Source organism: Heterodontus francisci, chromosome 19, assembly GCF_036365525.1.
Source record: "Heterodontus francisci isolate sHetFra1 chromosome 19, sHetFra1.hap1, whole genome shotgun sequence".
NCBI classification, from domain to species: Eukaryota; Metazoa; Chordata; class Chondrichthyes; order Heterodontiformes; family Heterodontidae; genus Heterodontus; species Heterodontus francisci.
Window position 1 is genome coordinate 71,965,397 of NC_090389.1, and position 12,666 is coordinate 71,978,062.

Consider the following 12,666-nt stretch of genomic DNA (forward strand, 5'->3'; position numbering starts at 1 on the left):
CACACAAAGTAAGGGTATTAAGAAAGAAACAAGAAGGGGGAGGGGAAAAAACGAATCAACAAAAAAAGAGAGAATGGAAAAAAGTCTCATCTTGTTTTTCTGGTTTGTTTTACTCGCCCCCTCATTTCTTGCTTAATCCCTTTACTTTCTGTGTTTGAGCAGGTGCTATCCTGCTATTTACACCTCATCCAGACCTCATCCAGTTCTGAAGAAGGATCACTGACCTGAAACGTTAACTCTGCTTCTCTCTCCACAGATGCTGCCAGACCTGCTGAGTATTTCCAGCATTTCTGTTTTTATTTCAGATTTCCAGCATCCGCAGTTATTTTACTTTTATTCATCCAGACACACCTTCTGTTTCTGTACTTATCCGATTACCACCAAGCAGCATGATTCACCAGAATAAAAGTGTGTGTCTTTCCAAATCTCCTCACTCTAGCACAATCAAAGCCCATATCCCATTAAACAGCAACTTCACCAGTTGAAAATGCAGATATTCAACAACAACTGTGAACATTCTGCAGCCGAATGACCATAGGCAATAAGCCCTGGATAGTAGAGCATGTGACCCCATACTGAGGCTCCGGGTAGTGCCTTTTAGTTACTGTCATTCCCACAGAAATTTCTGATCAAGTAGATGCAGACATCTGCCTTCGGCATAGTAGCATTTCCTCTTTAAGCCAACTTATATTGTACAGCCACTTTCATGTTCTAGATGTCCAAGTCCAGTGCTTTGTAGCAGGTTTACTGATCAACAATGTCTTGGTAAAGAATCACGCCCAATATAAAGCTGACTCCCTTGGCAGCGTAATGAGCCACAGATTGTAAGCCACAGCCCTCCCTTCAGGCAATCTTTACCCCTATTGTCTGCCAACTGGATCTGGAACTTCACATATGAGTCAGAGGAAAGCCACCTGGTGCATAGCTAGGAGAACTGTTTGGACATGCCTTATAATAATCCACTTTGGAGATTTGGTATCATTAAAAGAAGAAAAAAAGACAAAAGCACCTCGGCTCTTTCTTGGACCCAAAGAACTGCATCCAAGATAAACTTGGCTCCAACATGAATTCCAGGTACTGACATGAAACAGCAATTGGAGAAAACCTTATCCACCAGTCAATATTTTTCAGATCCTCCTTTGTGCTGTACAAAGCCATAACACTGCATTTGGTGGTGACAATTATCATATGCCACTGGTTAGCACATCACCTCTGCTATGCACTGGGTGAACTTACATTAAAATTTTACTTGAATACACCAGGAGATTCTCATCAGGTGGTTGTTATAGTCAAATGGAAATTCCTTAATGTTCATTGTATAAGCAACACTTCAAGTGGAACTAAGATTGGATTAAACAGCTGTAGCGTTTCTGACTGTTTTTACTGCAAGACTTAAAGGACACATTATACCATTTAATACCACCCAGTATTAAAACGACTCACAGGCAGAGGTGAGTGAAATACTGGGAATTCCCTCAGAGATGATCCCACTCCGCCACTATAACTTTATCAGAAGTGTTGTTGTAATCCAGTTCACCAGCGCAACAGGGTTTCTGCTGCATTTACAGTGAAGTTATGGCAGAGGTGGGAGCATTTTTGAGGGAATTCTGGGCCAAAGTAAGTGAACCAATATCTGTGTAAACCTCTAATAATCATTTTACCTGGAGCTGTAAGGGAGCGTCAGAATCCTCATAAATTCGCCGTGCTATACCATTGTTATCCAGTGCCATTTTCTCCAGAAAACTGTACTTAACATCATAACCAAACCCAAGGCAGTACACGTTATACCTGCCATTTATGGCATTTTTAACGTTTTGCTGGATTTTTGTTGGGTTTGATTCTCCTGTAATAAAAATAAACATAATTTATTTTTGAACCGTTCATTTAGTGTATTCAGTTCTTAGATCGAACATGCTTTGAACCTAAGACAAAATAAATGACTATTCAGATTTTTTTTTCACAGACTTGTTAAAGGGTTTTATTAGGAAGAGTAAAAGGTTTATCTTGAGTTTACATTCGCAGTAGTTTAGGTCCCATTTATAGAATGACTAAGTCATACATTACAGTACTTTTATCACTGATTGCATGACATGTACTTCAGAAATAGTTTAGTTTTTCTTGGACAGCTGAATTATTTTGTAATACTGCACAAATAAATATTAGAGAAATTGTATCAAGCCACTCTCATCAATCTCATTTTTCAGTGTGTTTTATCTAACATGGGATAAAGTGACTTATGATTCAAGCCAAACTTTGCCTCACCCAGTGTTAACTCAGTCTGCCTTTGGAGGAATGGAAGGCATACCTATATGTTAGAGGTGGCTCAATAGTAGCTCTCTTGCCTCTAAGTCAGAGACCGAAGTACCATAAATTAGGTTGACAGTGCAATACTGAAAGAGTGTTGTACTGTTGGATGTATTGGCCGGAATTTTACGCAGCCCCAGCGGGTCGGATGGTGGCATGGAGGCGGAGTAAAATTGAGTGGCAGGCTCTGGGAGGCCTAACTGCCCCGATTCCGCCTCCGACCAAGTTTATGGAGGTCCGGTGGGGGGTGAGAAGCGGCCCGCCCGCCCGAGGCCAATCAAGACTCTTAAGTGACCACTTAATGGCCACTTAAGGGCCCTCGCCTGCCTCCAAGGGTATTTTACCCGTGGCAAGCAGGTGTGCGGGGGACGTGAAAGGCCACCCAGCTATAGCTGCCGGCCTTTCCGCACCCCGGGGGGCCTGATTGAGGGCCACCCCCGCCTCCCAACCCAACCTCGGGATCCAAGACGCCCCCCTCCCCCAAATGCCCACCCTAACCTCACCAGGGCACGACCGATTCCCCTGGTGAGGAAACCCAAATTTACCTTCAGTACTGGTTCCTTGGTATCCTCCTCGGCCAGCTGGGCTGCAGTCCCAGCAGTGGCCACCGCTCCCGGTGGCGCTGCTGAGACTAAGAGCTGCCAGCCCGCTGATTGGCCGGCAGCTCACTGAGGCAATACCTCCTCCCTCAAGTGGGTGGAAATCCCGCCTCGGGCCAATTAAAGCCTGGGGACCCGTAAAATATGGGACATATCCCCAGGCTGGGCGGAAGCGAGTTCGGCACCGACATTTACGTCGGAGTCCGGCTCCCGTCCGCCCCCTGTAAAATTCTGGCCATTGTCTTTCAGATGAGACATTAAACCCTTTCAGCTAGGCATGAAAGATCCCATGGCACTATTTTGAAGAAAAGCAGGGGTGTTCTCACCGGTGTCCCAGCCAATACTTATCTCTCAACCAACATCACAAGAAACAGATTATATGGTCATGATCACGCTGCTGTTTGTGGAAGGTGTCTCTGAGGAAACTGGCTGCTGCATTTCGTCCACTACAGCAGTGACTAAACTTCAAAAATACTTAATTATCTGTAAAGTGCTTTGGGAATTGCCTTGGTCATGACAGGCCCTATATGAAGACAAACCATTTCTTTACAGACACTGAAATACAGTCCAGATCAGAAGGGACAACTGTTACACCATTGGGTCCCGGTACTGTGTGAATAGATTAAGGGCAGTCGGAATTAACACAGACTGCTAAAGAAAGTGAACCCATGGAGATTTCTAATGTAGTCCAGAATTTGTGACATGAACAATCCCTCTGGCTTGACAATTTCTATAAGGAACGCTTGACATTTTATTCCTGTGTTTTATTTGTGTTTTATTACCGGAAGGCATCGGTTATAAAATGTTGCAATGTTTTCAAAGAACTTTTTATCAGTAGCAAAGGAAGCATCGGAATGCAAGCCCCGATATCACCTGTCTCAGGGCTACCATGTCCCTGTCCAGTTTTGAGCTTTAGTTCAGTTAGACAGACTTTCACAGGACAGAAATAGAAGGCATTTATTTTCACTAACCTTCATTTGGATCACCATCAGTTAACAAAATAATCATGGAGACACTTCTTTCAGGCAAAAGCTTTTGTTGATGGGCCTTGTCCAGAAGTTTTACTGCTTCCAGCATAGGATCATTTATATTCGTTCCTGCAACAAAAGAAAATATCAGCGTGTTTTTTAAAATTTTGCAGTCTGGGTAGAAATTTACCTAGTTGTGCGGTGGCACAAAACATAAATTAGGCAGCTAAATTTCAGATGTTAAAGTGTCAGTTGACTACCTGTTTTTAGCAATTAAGAAAATTTCACTGGGACAAAATTCCTAAGTGTGACAAAGTGGATCTGTTAGAGTATCTGGGTGTCCTCCAGCATATTCACTAGTTGCTTAGTAGGACAACTACTTAATTAGAAAATATATCTGTTTAAATACTGCTACTCTGTAATCCCAAGAATACCTATTCACATATATGTGCTTTGTTTTACCTTTGCATTAATTTAAGAAATCATTATGCCTTGCAGGTGTAAATAACATGAGGAAAGTGGTGATAATGGATGAAGCGTGACAATATGGTTAATTAAGATTAAATTAAAAGAGCTGCAGAAATAAGAAAGAACAGCAAGCAGAGGCATTTATATCCCCGTGGGATTAGGAGTAGGGGAGGATTGTGGCTGAGTTCAGGACAGAATAAGGAGGAGGTGCCTCTCGCCAGAATCATTAGACCATCAAGGGCATAAATATCTCCAGTGTAAAAGATGTCCCTTTGTATTACCACTACTGTATTGATAACAACTATAGCAGTGTTGTCAGGGCTTATTAGACTGAAACCTGAGCAAACCCAGGGCCTTGTGTGCGTGGCATTTCTGTAATTGGATAATAAGATGCTGAGTGTCAGTCAATAACTCGTTTAGCAAAATTTAGTAGTTTTGAATTGCAGAAAGGGGTATAACAGACAGAAGATTTAGAAGACTTTAAGAGACACTCGGGGGAGGAACCAGGAGTTTGGGCTGAGGTACAGGTACTTGTTACTGCGACATTTACACTAGGCATAAAAGGGATAATATACTCTCAAATACATGTTATAAGCTGCTCCTCAGATACTGTAATATATCAGGTCTCATTTGTACTGAACAAAGTTTAATCACTGTCACCAAAAATAGTCAACATTGAATCATTGGCTATTAAGATTTATCAAAAAGAAAACCTAACAGGGTCGTAAGTGCAGCCACATCCAAAGCTTTAGACTCCATACAGTCAGGGCAGGTCACCGGTGCCCTAATCCACCAGTGGACTGGCTGACAGTCACTCTGCTACAGTCAGCCCGAGGTCCAGAGAGAGCAACCAAATTCTCTTATACAGCATTGGAGGTTTTGGTCCGGGTAGTGGATAGGATGGGACAGATCCTGTTTGAGGCAAGAAACACCTTCACTACCAGTGGGAAGAGATTGCTGTGGAAGTTAATGCCAGGAGCTTAGTTCTGAGGACATGACTGAATTGCCAAAATAAGTTCAATGATCTCACCAGAGATCTCAAGGTAAGAATCTTGCCTATCGCCTCAACAATTCTAGCCACACACTTGCACCATCTGCAGCCTCGCTGCTCACAATACCCCTTCCCAGCTTCCCTTTACTCTCCCAAAATCACTAAAATACACTTCAGTCCATCCCTTTCTCTCTGCACTTCTTAATTTCACCACTACTGCAACTCTCACTTTCCCAGACCTCACATCTTACACACAACGTATGAACTATACAACCAAGACAGACACAGTCTAAAAACCTCATAAGGATGCCACTAACACATGCCATTATTTCTTGCAGAAGAAGGTTGTGCACAAATTGTGGCAGGAGGCTGCAATCAGAGAAGGCCTACCCCACCTGCTTAACCTCTACCCTGTGGAAATAAACATGCTGGCCATAATGGAAAGGGGTGGAGTCCAACAAACATGGCCATAGTGAGTGGCAAGGCTGGAGGAGATGTCACACCTTATCCAGTTCTTCCATTTTTACCTCCATCCCTCCATATACACTCTGCATGAAAAGCTGCATTCTAACTCTGCTTGCCCTTGACACTTAAAGCTAACCCTTGTCCGTCCCTTTCATCTCAGGTGCTGAAAATACAGACATATCTGTGCCAAGTTCACCCACCACAGCCATCCATAGTGTTCTTCACGTCTGGCACCCAGTAGCCAACTTGTGACCTAATAGCCTGGTCGGAATAAAGGCAGCAGAGAAGCCTGGAACAGGACACATGAATGGGGATATTCTTTGAAGAATAAGGATTCCCCTATATGTATGAACTGATTTTGGAAAATATAGTATAATACATTCTCAGTTTTTATCGACGAAAGCATTAATCTTTACCTCCTCTGGCTGAAATGGTTCGCACAAATTTTTTAGCTTTAGTCACTTTGTCCGGAGTTGCTTGAAATATGGAATTTTCCCATGTTTCAGAAGAATGATCAAAGATAATAATTGCAAAATGATCCTTCGTGTCCATATCATCTAAAATTTTGACAAGAGCTTCATTTGTCTGGAAGGGGCAAAAAAATCAATCTGAAAATGTAATTTAAGAGATTCAACTTTAACAATCACATTAAAGTAGCGCTTTGACAGCCTCTGATGCTATTTTTCTTGCCATGTTGCTATGCCATGAAGATGAGTCCTATGAATCACAGCTGAACGCACAATGACTAAGAGGATGCGCTGGTAAATTTTGACCAAATAATTTGAAATTGACTTGCAATTAAGTAGATTTACGAAGCATGCTGCAGAACGGTAGAAATTATTATTAATCTGAAGTAGGAATGTATAATTTAACTGTGTTACAGCAACATTTGCAAGAGATTCATACAAAATGGATGATGCCATATTCATGAAATGAGCAAAATGTTTGTTCGATGAAGTCTTCCACCCAAAACATTAGCTTGTGCAACACAGCACATCGGGAGAGCTCCTTCTTCTTCTTCTTCTTCTTCTTCTTTGGCCTCCTTGTCTCAAGAGACAATGGGTAAGCGCCTGGAGGTGGTCAGTGGTTTGTGAAGCAATGCCTGGAGTGAGGCGTTGTGGCTATAAAGGCCAATTCTAGAGTGACAGACTCTTCCACAGGTGCTGCAGATAAAATTGGTTATCGGGGCTGTTACACAGTTGGCTCTCCCCTTGCGCTTCTGTCTATTTTCCTGCCAACTGCTAAGTCTCTTCGACTCGCCACACTTTAGCCCCGCCTTTATGGCTGCCCGCCTGCTCTGGCGATCGCTGGCAACTGACTCCCATGACTTGTGATCAATGTCACAGGATTTCATGTCGCGTTTGCAGATGTCTTTAAAGCGGAGACATGGACGGCCGGTGGGTCTGATACCGGTGACGAGCTCGCTGTACAATGTGTCCTTGGGGATCCTGCCATCTTCCATGCGGCTCATATGGCCAAGCCATCTCAAGCGCCGCTGGCTCAGTAGGGTGTATATGCTGGGGATGCTGGCCACCTCGAGGACTTCTGTGTTGGAGATACGGTCCTGCCACCTGATGCCAAGGATTCTCTGGAGGCAGCGAAGATGGAATGAATTGAGACGTCGCTCTTGGCTGACATACGTTGTCCAGGCCTCGCTGCCGTAGAGGAAGGTACTGAGGACACAGGCTTGATACACTCGGACTTTTGTGTTCCGTGTCAGTGCGCCATTTTCCCACACTCTCTTGGCCAGTCTGGACATAGCAGTGGAAGCCTTTCCTAAGCGCTTGTTGATTTCTGCATCAAGAGACAGGTTACTGGTGATAGTTGAGCCTAGGTAGGTGAACTCTTGAACCACTTCCAGAGCGTGGTCACCGATATTGATGGATGGAGCATTGGGACAGCAGAGCATTTGAAAACAGCAGGTGGTAGCAGCAGTGTAGCAAAGCAGAAAGCAAAGCAGCGGCGTGGAAAAATTCAAAAAGTGACGTTAAGTCAAAACAGTGGGAGCAGCAGCAGAACTCGAGGATTTTAAGGCGAATATTTGATCAAGTATCAATAAATTTATGTACATTATACTTGCCTGTTTAGTATTTTTAGCATCTGATCAATTAGTTCAAGAATCAGAGAACCTGAAGCTAAGGCAGCACAAGCATCAAAGACAAAGGTAAAAACACCAAAGATGATGTCAGCACAAGGGAAGCTGATGAAGGAGGACCTGGCGAGTGCTTTTTTATCCAGTTCAGATCAGAAACAAGTCATAGGTTTATTTCTGTTAATTTCAGACAGTAATCTAATGAATATAGACATTGGAAAATTTGCTAGTGTTTTAGTGCTTAGAGCAGGTTAGTGTGTAGAAAAAGAAAAAAAACTCCAACAAGAGGCAGGGATAAAAGGAACAGAGATCCGAGGCCTGACAGCAGCAGAGAAAAGAGGGGATAAAAGCAGCAGAGGAGAAAGAACAAGAAAAAAAATCAAGGGCTGGAATTTTATGAGCCCTCTGGCATTGGGGGTCGTGGCCGGGGGGACTGGAAAATTCTTCCGGGAGAGGCCCACCATGGACTCCGACACCAAGAAGGCCCCGCCGCATTTTACCAGTGGGGGCGAGGCCTCGGTGCGTTTCCCTTGCCACTCAGCAGCAGGGCCTCCATTTAAATATCAAAATGAATTAAAATTAAAGCAAAACAACTCACCTTGACCCATCGGCCGTCCCACACCGATATTCCGGCCACCGGCCAGAACTCCCACGTCTTTGGAACTCCGTTTGCAGTTCCAAAGCGTGACACTGATGGGTGGGGAGGAGTGAAAATTTCAGGGCTGAGAGGGAGCAGGGAACACCGCTCCAATTGGGTGTGGGTTGGTGGGAAGGGGTTGAGGGTCAAAGATGCTGAAGTTGGGGGGTGAAAGTTTGTAATTTTACAAATTGGTTTTCTGGGGCAATGGATTATTTTATTAATTGATAATTCAATGGTTGGGGGGGTAGTTGGAAAGGGGACTGAAAGTATCTCTGAAATTTTATTTGTCATTTCTGGGCGCCAGCACCTTTAAAAACTTGATTGTCCCTGAAGGGCTTGAAGTCCTTTAAAAATAGCGTCGACAGCTGCGCGGAGCTGCCTGATGGCGTTGCTGGGGAAGGAGCGACTGCCCCCTCTACATCATCGGGGGTGGGTGCTCCACCCCCTCCATTTAAATAAGCCCCCCCCGCGCGAAATATTATGGGGGCTCAGCAACGGTGCATCTGCGCCTGAAGACTGCCAAGATCAGCGCACACCGCTCCGATTTGCAGCACGCTCATAAATTTCCGGCCAAGACGTGACGTCACAGCACAACAGGTAGGTGATCGATTGCTGAGTATTTCAGTATTTTCTTTACCTCTCCAAGCTAAGGCAATTGTATAAACTAAGAGCCGGGGAAATGTACCTAGTACTTCATTAAATTAATAACTTAACTAGATAAGGTAATTTATTATATATCTATAAATACTTGTTTAAAAAACTAATTAAATTTATTCAGGCTGTCATTAAGCAAATAAATAAAAAAAGACTAGAGATGGCAGGGGATGCTAAGTCTCAGAACTGTAGCATGTGGGAGTTTGTGGACAACGAGAAGAGGTAGGTAAAGGGGATAAGAGACTGGAGTTCCTACAGTGTGTGCGACTCCTTTCTAACCCAATTTTAAGAAGCCCAAAAAAGGGAGGATTTGTTACTGGATCTAGTAATGGGGAATGAGCCACAGCAGATAAAAGAAGTAAAAGTAGAGGAACATCTAGACAATAGTGAGCATAATATTATATGTTTTAAGATAATAATTGAGAAGGATATAAGTATGACAAAGACAAGAGCAATAGAATGGGGAAAGGCCGACTTTCAGGGTCTGTGAATAGAACTTGAGGAAAATAAAATGGACAACAATATTTCCAACCATGATCTAGATCAAGAATGGGAAACATTTAAATTGGTGTTCAGAGTCCAGGAAAAATATATTCTGTTAAAAAACAAAAACAGGCTAAACAATAATAATTCACTATGGATGAATAAAGCCATAAGGAAAAAATTGAGGGTAGGGAAAACATAACAAGGGACAATATGGAGAAATTAGAAGAGAAATCCAAAAAAAATACAATTGTAAGGGCAAAGAGAAGTTATGAAATTAAATTATCAAGGTAACATAAAACAAAATAGTAAAATATTTTGAAGGCACATAAATATAAAAGGAAAGTTACGGGGCTGGATTTTTTAGGCCAGCGCTGGGAAAATCTGGCCCGCCAATCTCGCCTTCGGGTTCCGTGGCAGCCTCTGCCACTCCAATTTTCCAGCATCCCCCCCACCCCCATCCACGAAACCCGATGTTGAGCTGGGAACAAAATCCAGCCCTCTATATGAATAGGGCCACTTAATGATGGATAGGATAATATCACAGTCAAGGATAGAGAAATGGCAGAAATATTAAATAATTATTTTGCTTCAATATTTACCAGGGAAACAGGACAGGTGGACATGACATCAGATGATGAGATTAGAAATGAGATAACTGCATTTAAACTAAAAAGAGGTGCAATATTAAATAAACTAATCAAACTTAAAGTGGTTAAAATCTCTGGTCCAGATGGTTATATCCATGTATTTTAAAAGAATCCAGGGAAGAGATAGCAGAGGCATTAGTACACATTTTTGATGATTTGTTAGAGGAAGGTTTAGTGCCAGAAGACTGGCGGATAGCTAACTTTATACCTATATTTAAAAAGGGAGATAAAACCTCTCTAGGGAACTATAAACCATCAGCTTAACATCGGTGGTAAGAAAAGTAATGGAATCCCTTCTAAAGGAGAGAATAGAAGAACGTCTAGAAACAAAAAATATAGTAATGATTAGTCAGCATGGATTTCAAAAGGGAAAGTCTTGCTTGAACAGCCTTGTTAAATTTTTCGAAGGGGTAACAGAGAGAATAGACAATGGTAACAGAACATGCAGGAAATATTCAGTAGGTCTGGCAGCATCTGTGGAGAGAGAAACAGAGTTATGGGCTGGATTTAGAGCCCTTCAGAGACAGGCTGGGAGGTGGCGGGGCGGGCAAGGGGGGCCCATAAAATGGCGAGGTAAGGCAGGTGGGGGGGGCGGGTGGTGGAGTGCCCATCACCTTCCTGCCGCCATGGCATTTTACCAGCGGTGGGGGGCGGGTGGGTCCTCCACCATGTGGAGAGAGCACCCACTCAATCCTGGCGGCCTCCCTGTGGGGGACCCTCCTAACTGGGCGCTCTGTGTTCCATGGAGGGCCCCCCCCCCCCCACCCACCGGCAGCAATGGCTTCCCCTACAGCAATATCTCACAAATGCCTTCACAAAACCTCAGCTTCAATGCTAGGAAGACAGGACATGATCAGGAATCTGATTGGCGCACGACAGTGGTGCGATCGAAAACAAGGGAAGTATGGCGGCACATGCTGATTGGATTGCGCTGTGTGTAATTCTGTTTTCTGCTATGTAAAGGATGAGCGCTCAACTGGTTAGTGTAGAGGAATTCCGAGGTGAGAGGTGAAACACCCAGCAAAGAGGGAACAGATCTATTACACAACATCAAGAGGCACACTTCTATCTAGAACGCAGAGAATAGTTTATTCTGTAAACTATTGCTCATGCACTGTAATGTATTAAGTTTTGCTCAAATTAAATAAACTATCATAGGACAGGATTTTTCAGTCAGTGGTGAAGAAAGGGTGCTCGATGCTGACCTCAAAGAAAGATGCTCACAAAAACCGAGCAATCTCTGTCACAGAATTACCCCCTTCCCCACAGCAGTTTAAATCTGGTGCCAAGCCAAGGTGATGTCTTGGTTTGCAGCAGCAGTGATGTCAATAAGAATTAGGCAAGCAATTATATTTAAGCATTCACACAGAAAACCGGGCAGTTTCCCAAGGCACTTCAAAGGAGTGTAATAAAGCACAATTTGACACTGAGCCACAGAATGTGATATTAGGGCAGATGGCCAAAATCTTTGTCAAAGAGATAGGTTTTAAGTAACGTCTTAAAAGATGAACGAGAAGTAGAGAGGCTGAGAGGTTTAGGAAGGAAATTCCTGAGCTTAGGGCCTAGGTAGCTGAAGGCATGGCCACCAATGGTAGAGCAATTAAAATCCACAACGCTCAGGAGGCCAGAATTAGATGCATGCAGACCTCAGAGGATTGTAGGGCTGGAGGAGATTACAGAGGTAGAGAGGAGCAAGTCTTTGGAGGGATTTGAAAACAAGGATAAGAATTTTAAAATTTAGTATTGCTTGACCAGGAGCTAATGCAAGTCACTGAGCATAGGGGTAATAGGTGTATGGAACTTGGTTCAAGTAAAGACACGGGCAGCACAGTTTTTGCATGACCTCAAGTTCACATGCTGGACTGAAATAGTCAGTGTTTCTGGCACTAACTGATAATAAATCACCGGTTGGCATGCTTGATAACAATAGTGTTTCCTTACTGCTGGAGCAGTGCATTGAAGAACCAAAGCAAAGTGCCATTGAGTTGGGTCAGACAGCCTCAATCCTCCACGCATTGATATACCCATCTCCATCTGCTGCTGTGCAGAGGCACTGAATGAAGATGCATCCCCACAGAGGGAGGGAAGAATCAGAGGGATACCTTTCCCTGGAACACAATTGTGTGTTTCCTAGCAACCAATTGAACACCATCTGGTGTCAGCTGTGGCTCAATGACAGCAGGCTTGCCTTTGAGTCAGAAGGAGACTTGAGCACAAAATCTAGGCTGACACTCCAGTGCCGTACTGACAGAGTGTTGCGCTGTCCGAGACGATGTCTTCCAGATGAAATGTTAACCGAGGCCCTGTTTGCCTCTCACATGGATGGAAAAGAGTAGGGGTGTCTCCCTGGGA

General features: G+C 43.7%; 1 protein-coding gene across 2 annotated transcripts in view; it reads right to left on the reverse strand.

The window, feature by feature from the left end:
- The window catches only part of LOC137380173 (inter-alpha-trypsin inhibitor heavy chain H3-like), a 199,673-nt gene that overhangs the window by 169,581 nt on the left and 17,426 nt on the right, over positions 1-12,666 (reverse strand). Inside the window, exons 10-12 of one of the 2 annotated variants that reach the window (XM_068051930.1) lie at positions 6,212-6,380; positions 3,875-4,000; positions 1,662-1,843 (exon numbers count right to left, since the gene is read on the reverse strand). The exons of the other annotated variant lie outside the window; for it this stretch is intronic. Of the exons in view, the coding sequence (XP_067908031.1) occupies positions 1,662-1,843; positions 3,875-4,000; positions 6,212-6,380 (477 nt within the window). The remainder of the gene's footprint in view (positions 1-1,661; positions 1,844-3,874; positions 4,001-6,211; positions 6,381-12,666) is intronic. 2 annotated transcript variants of the gene reach the window in all.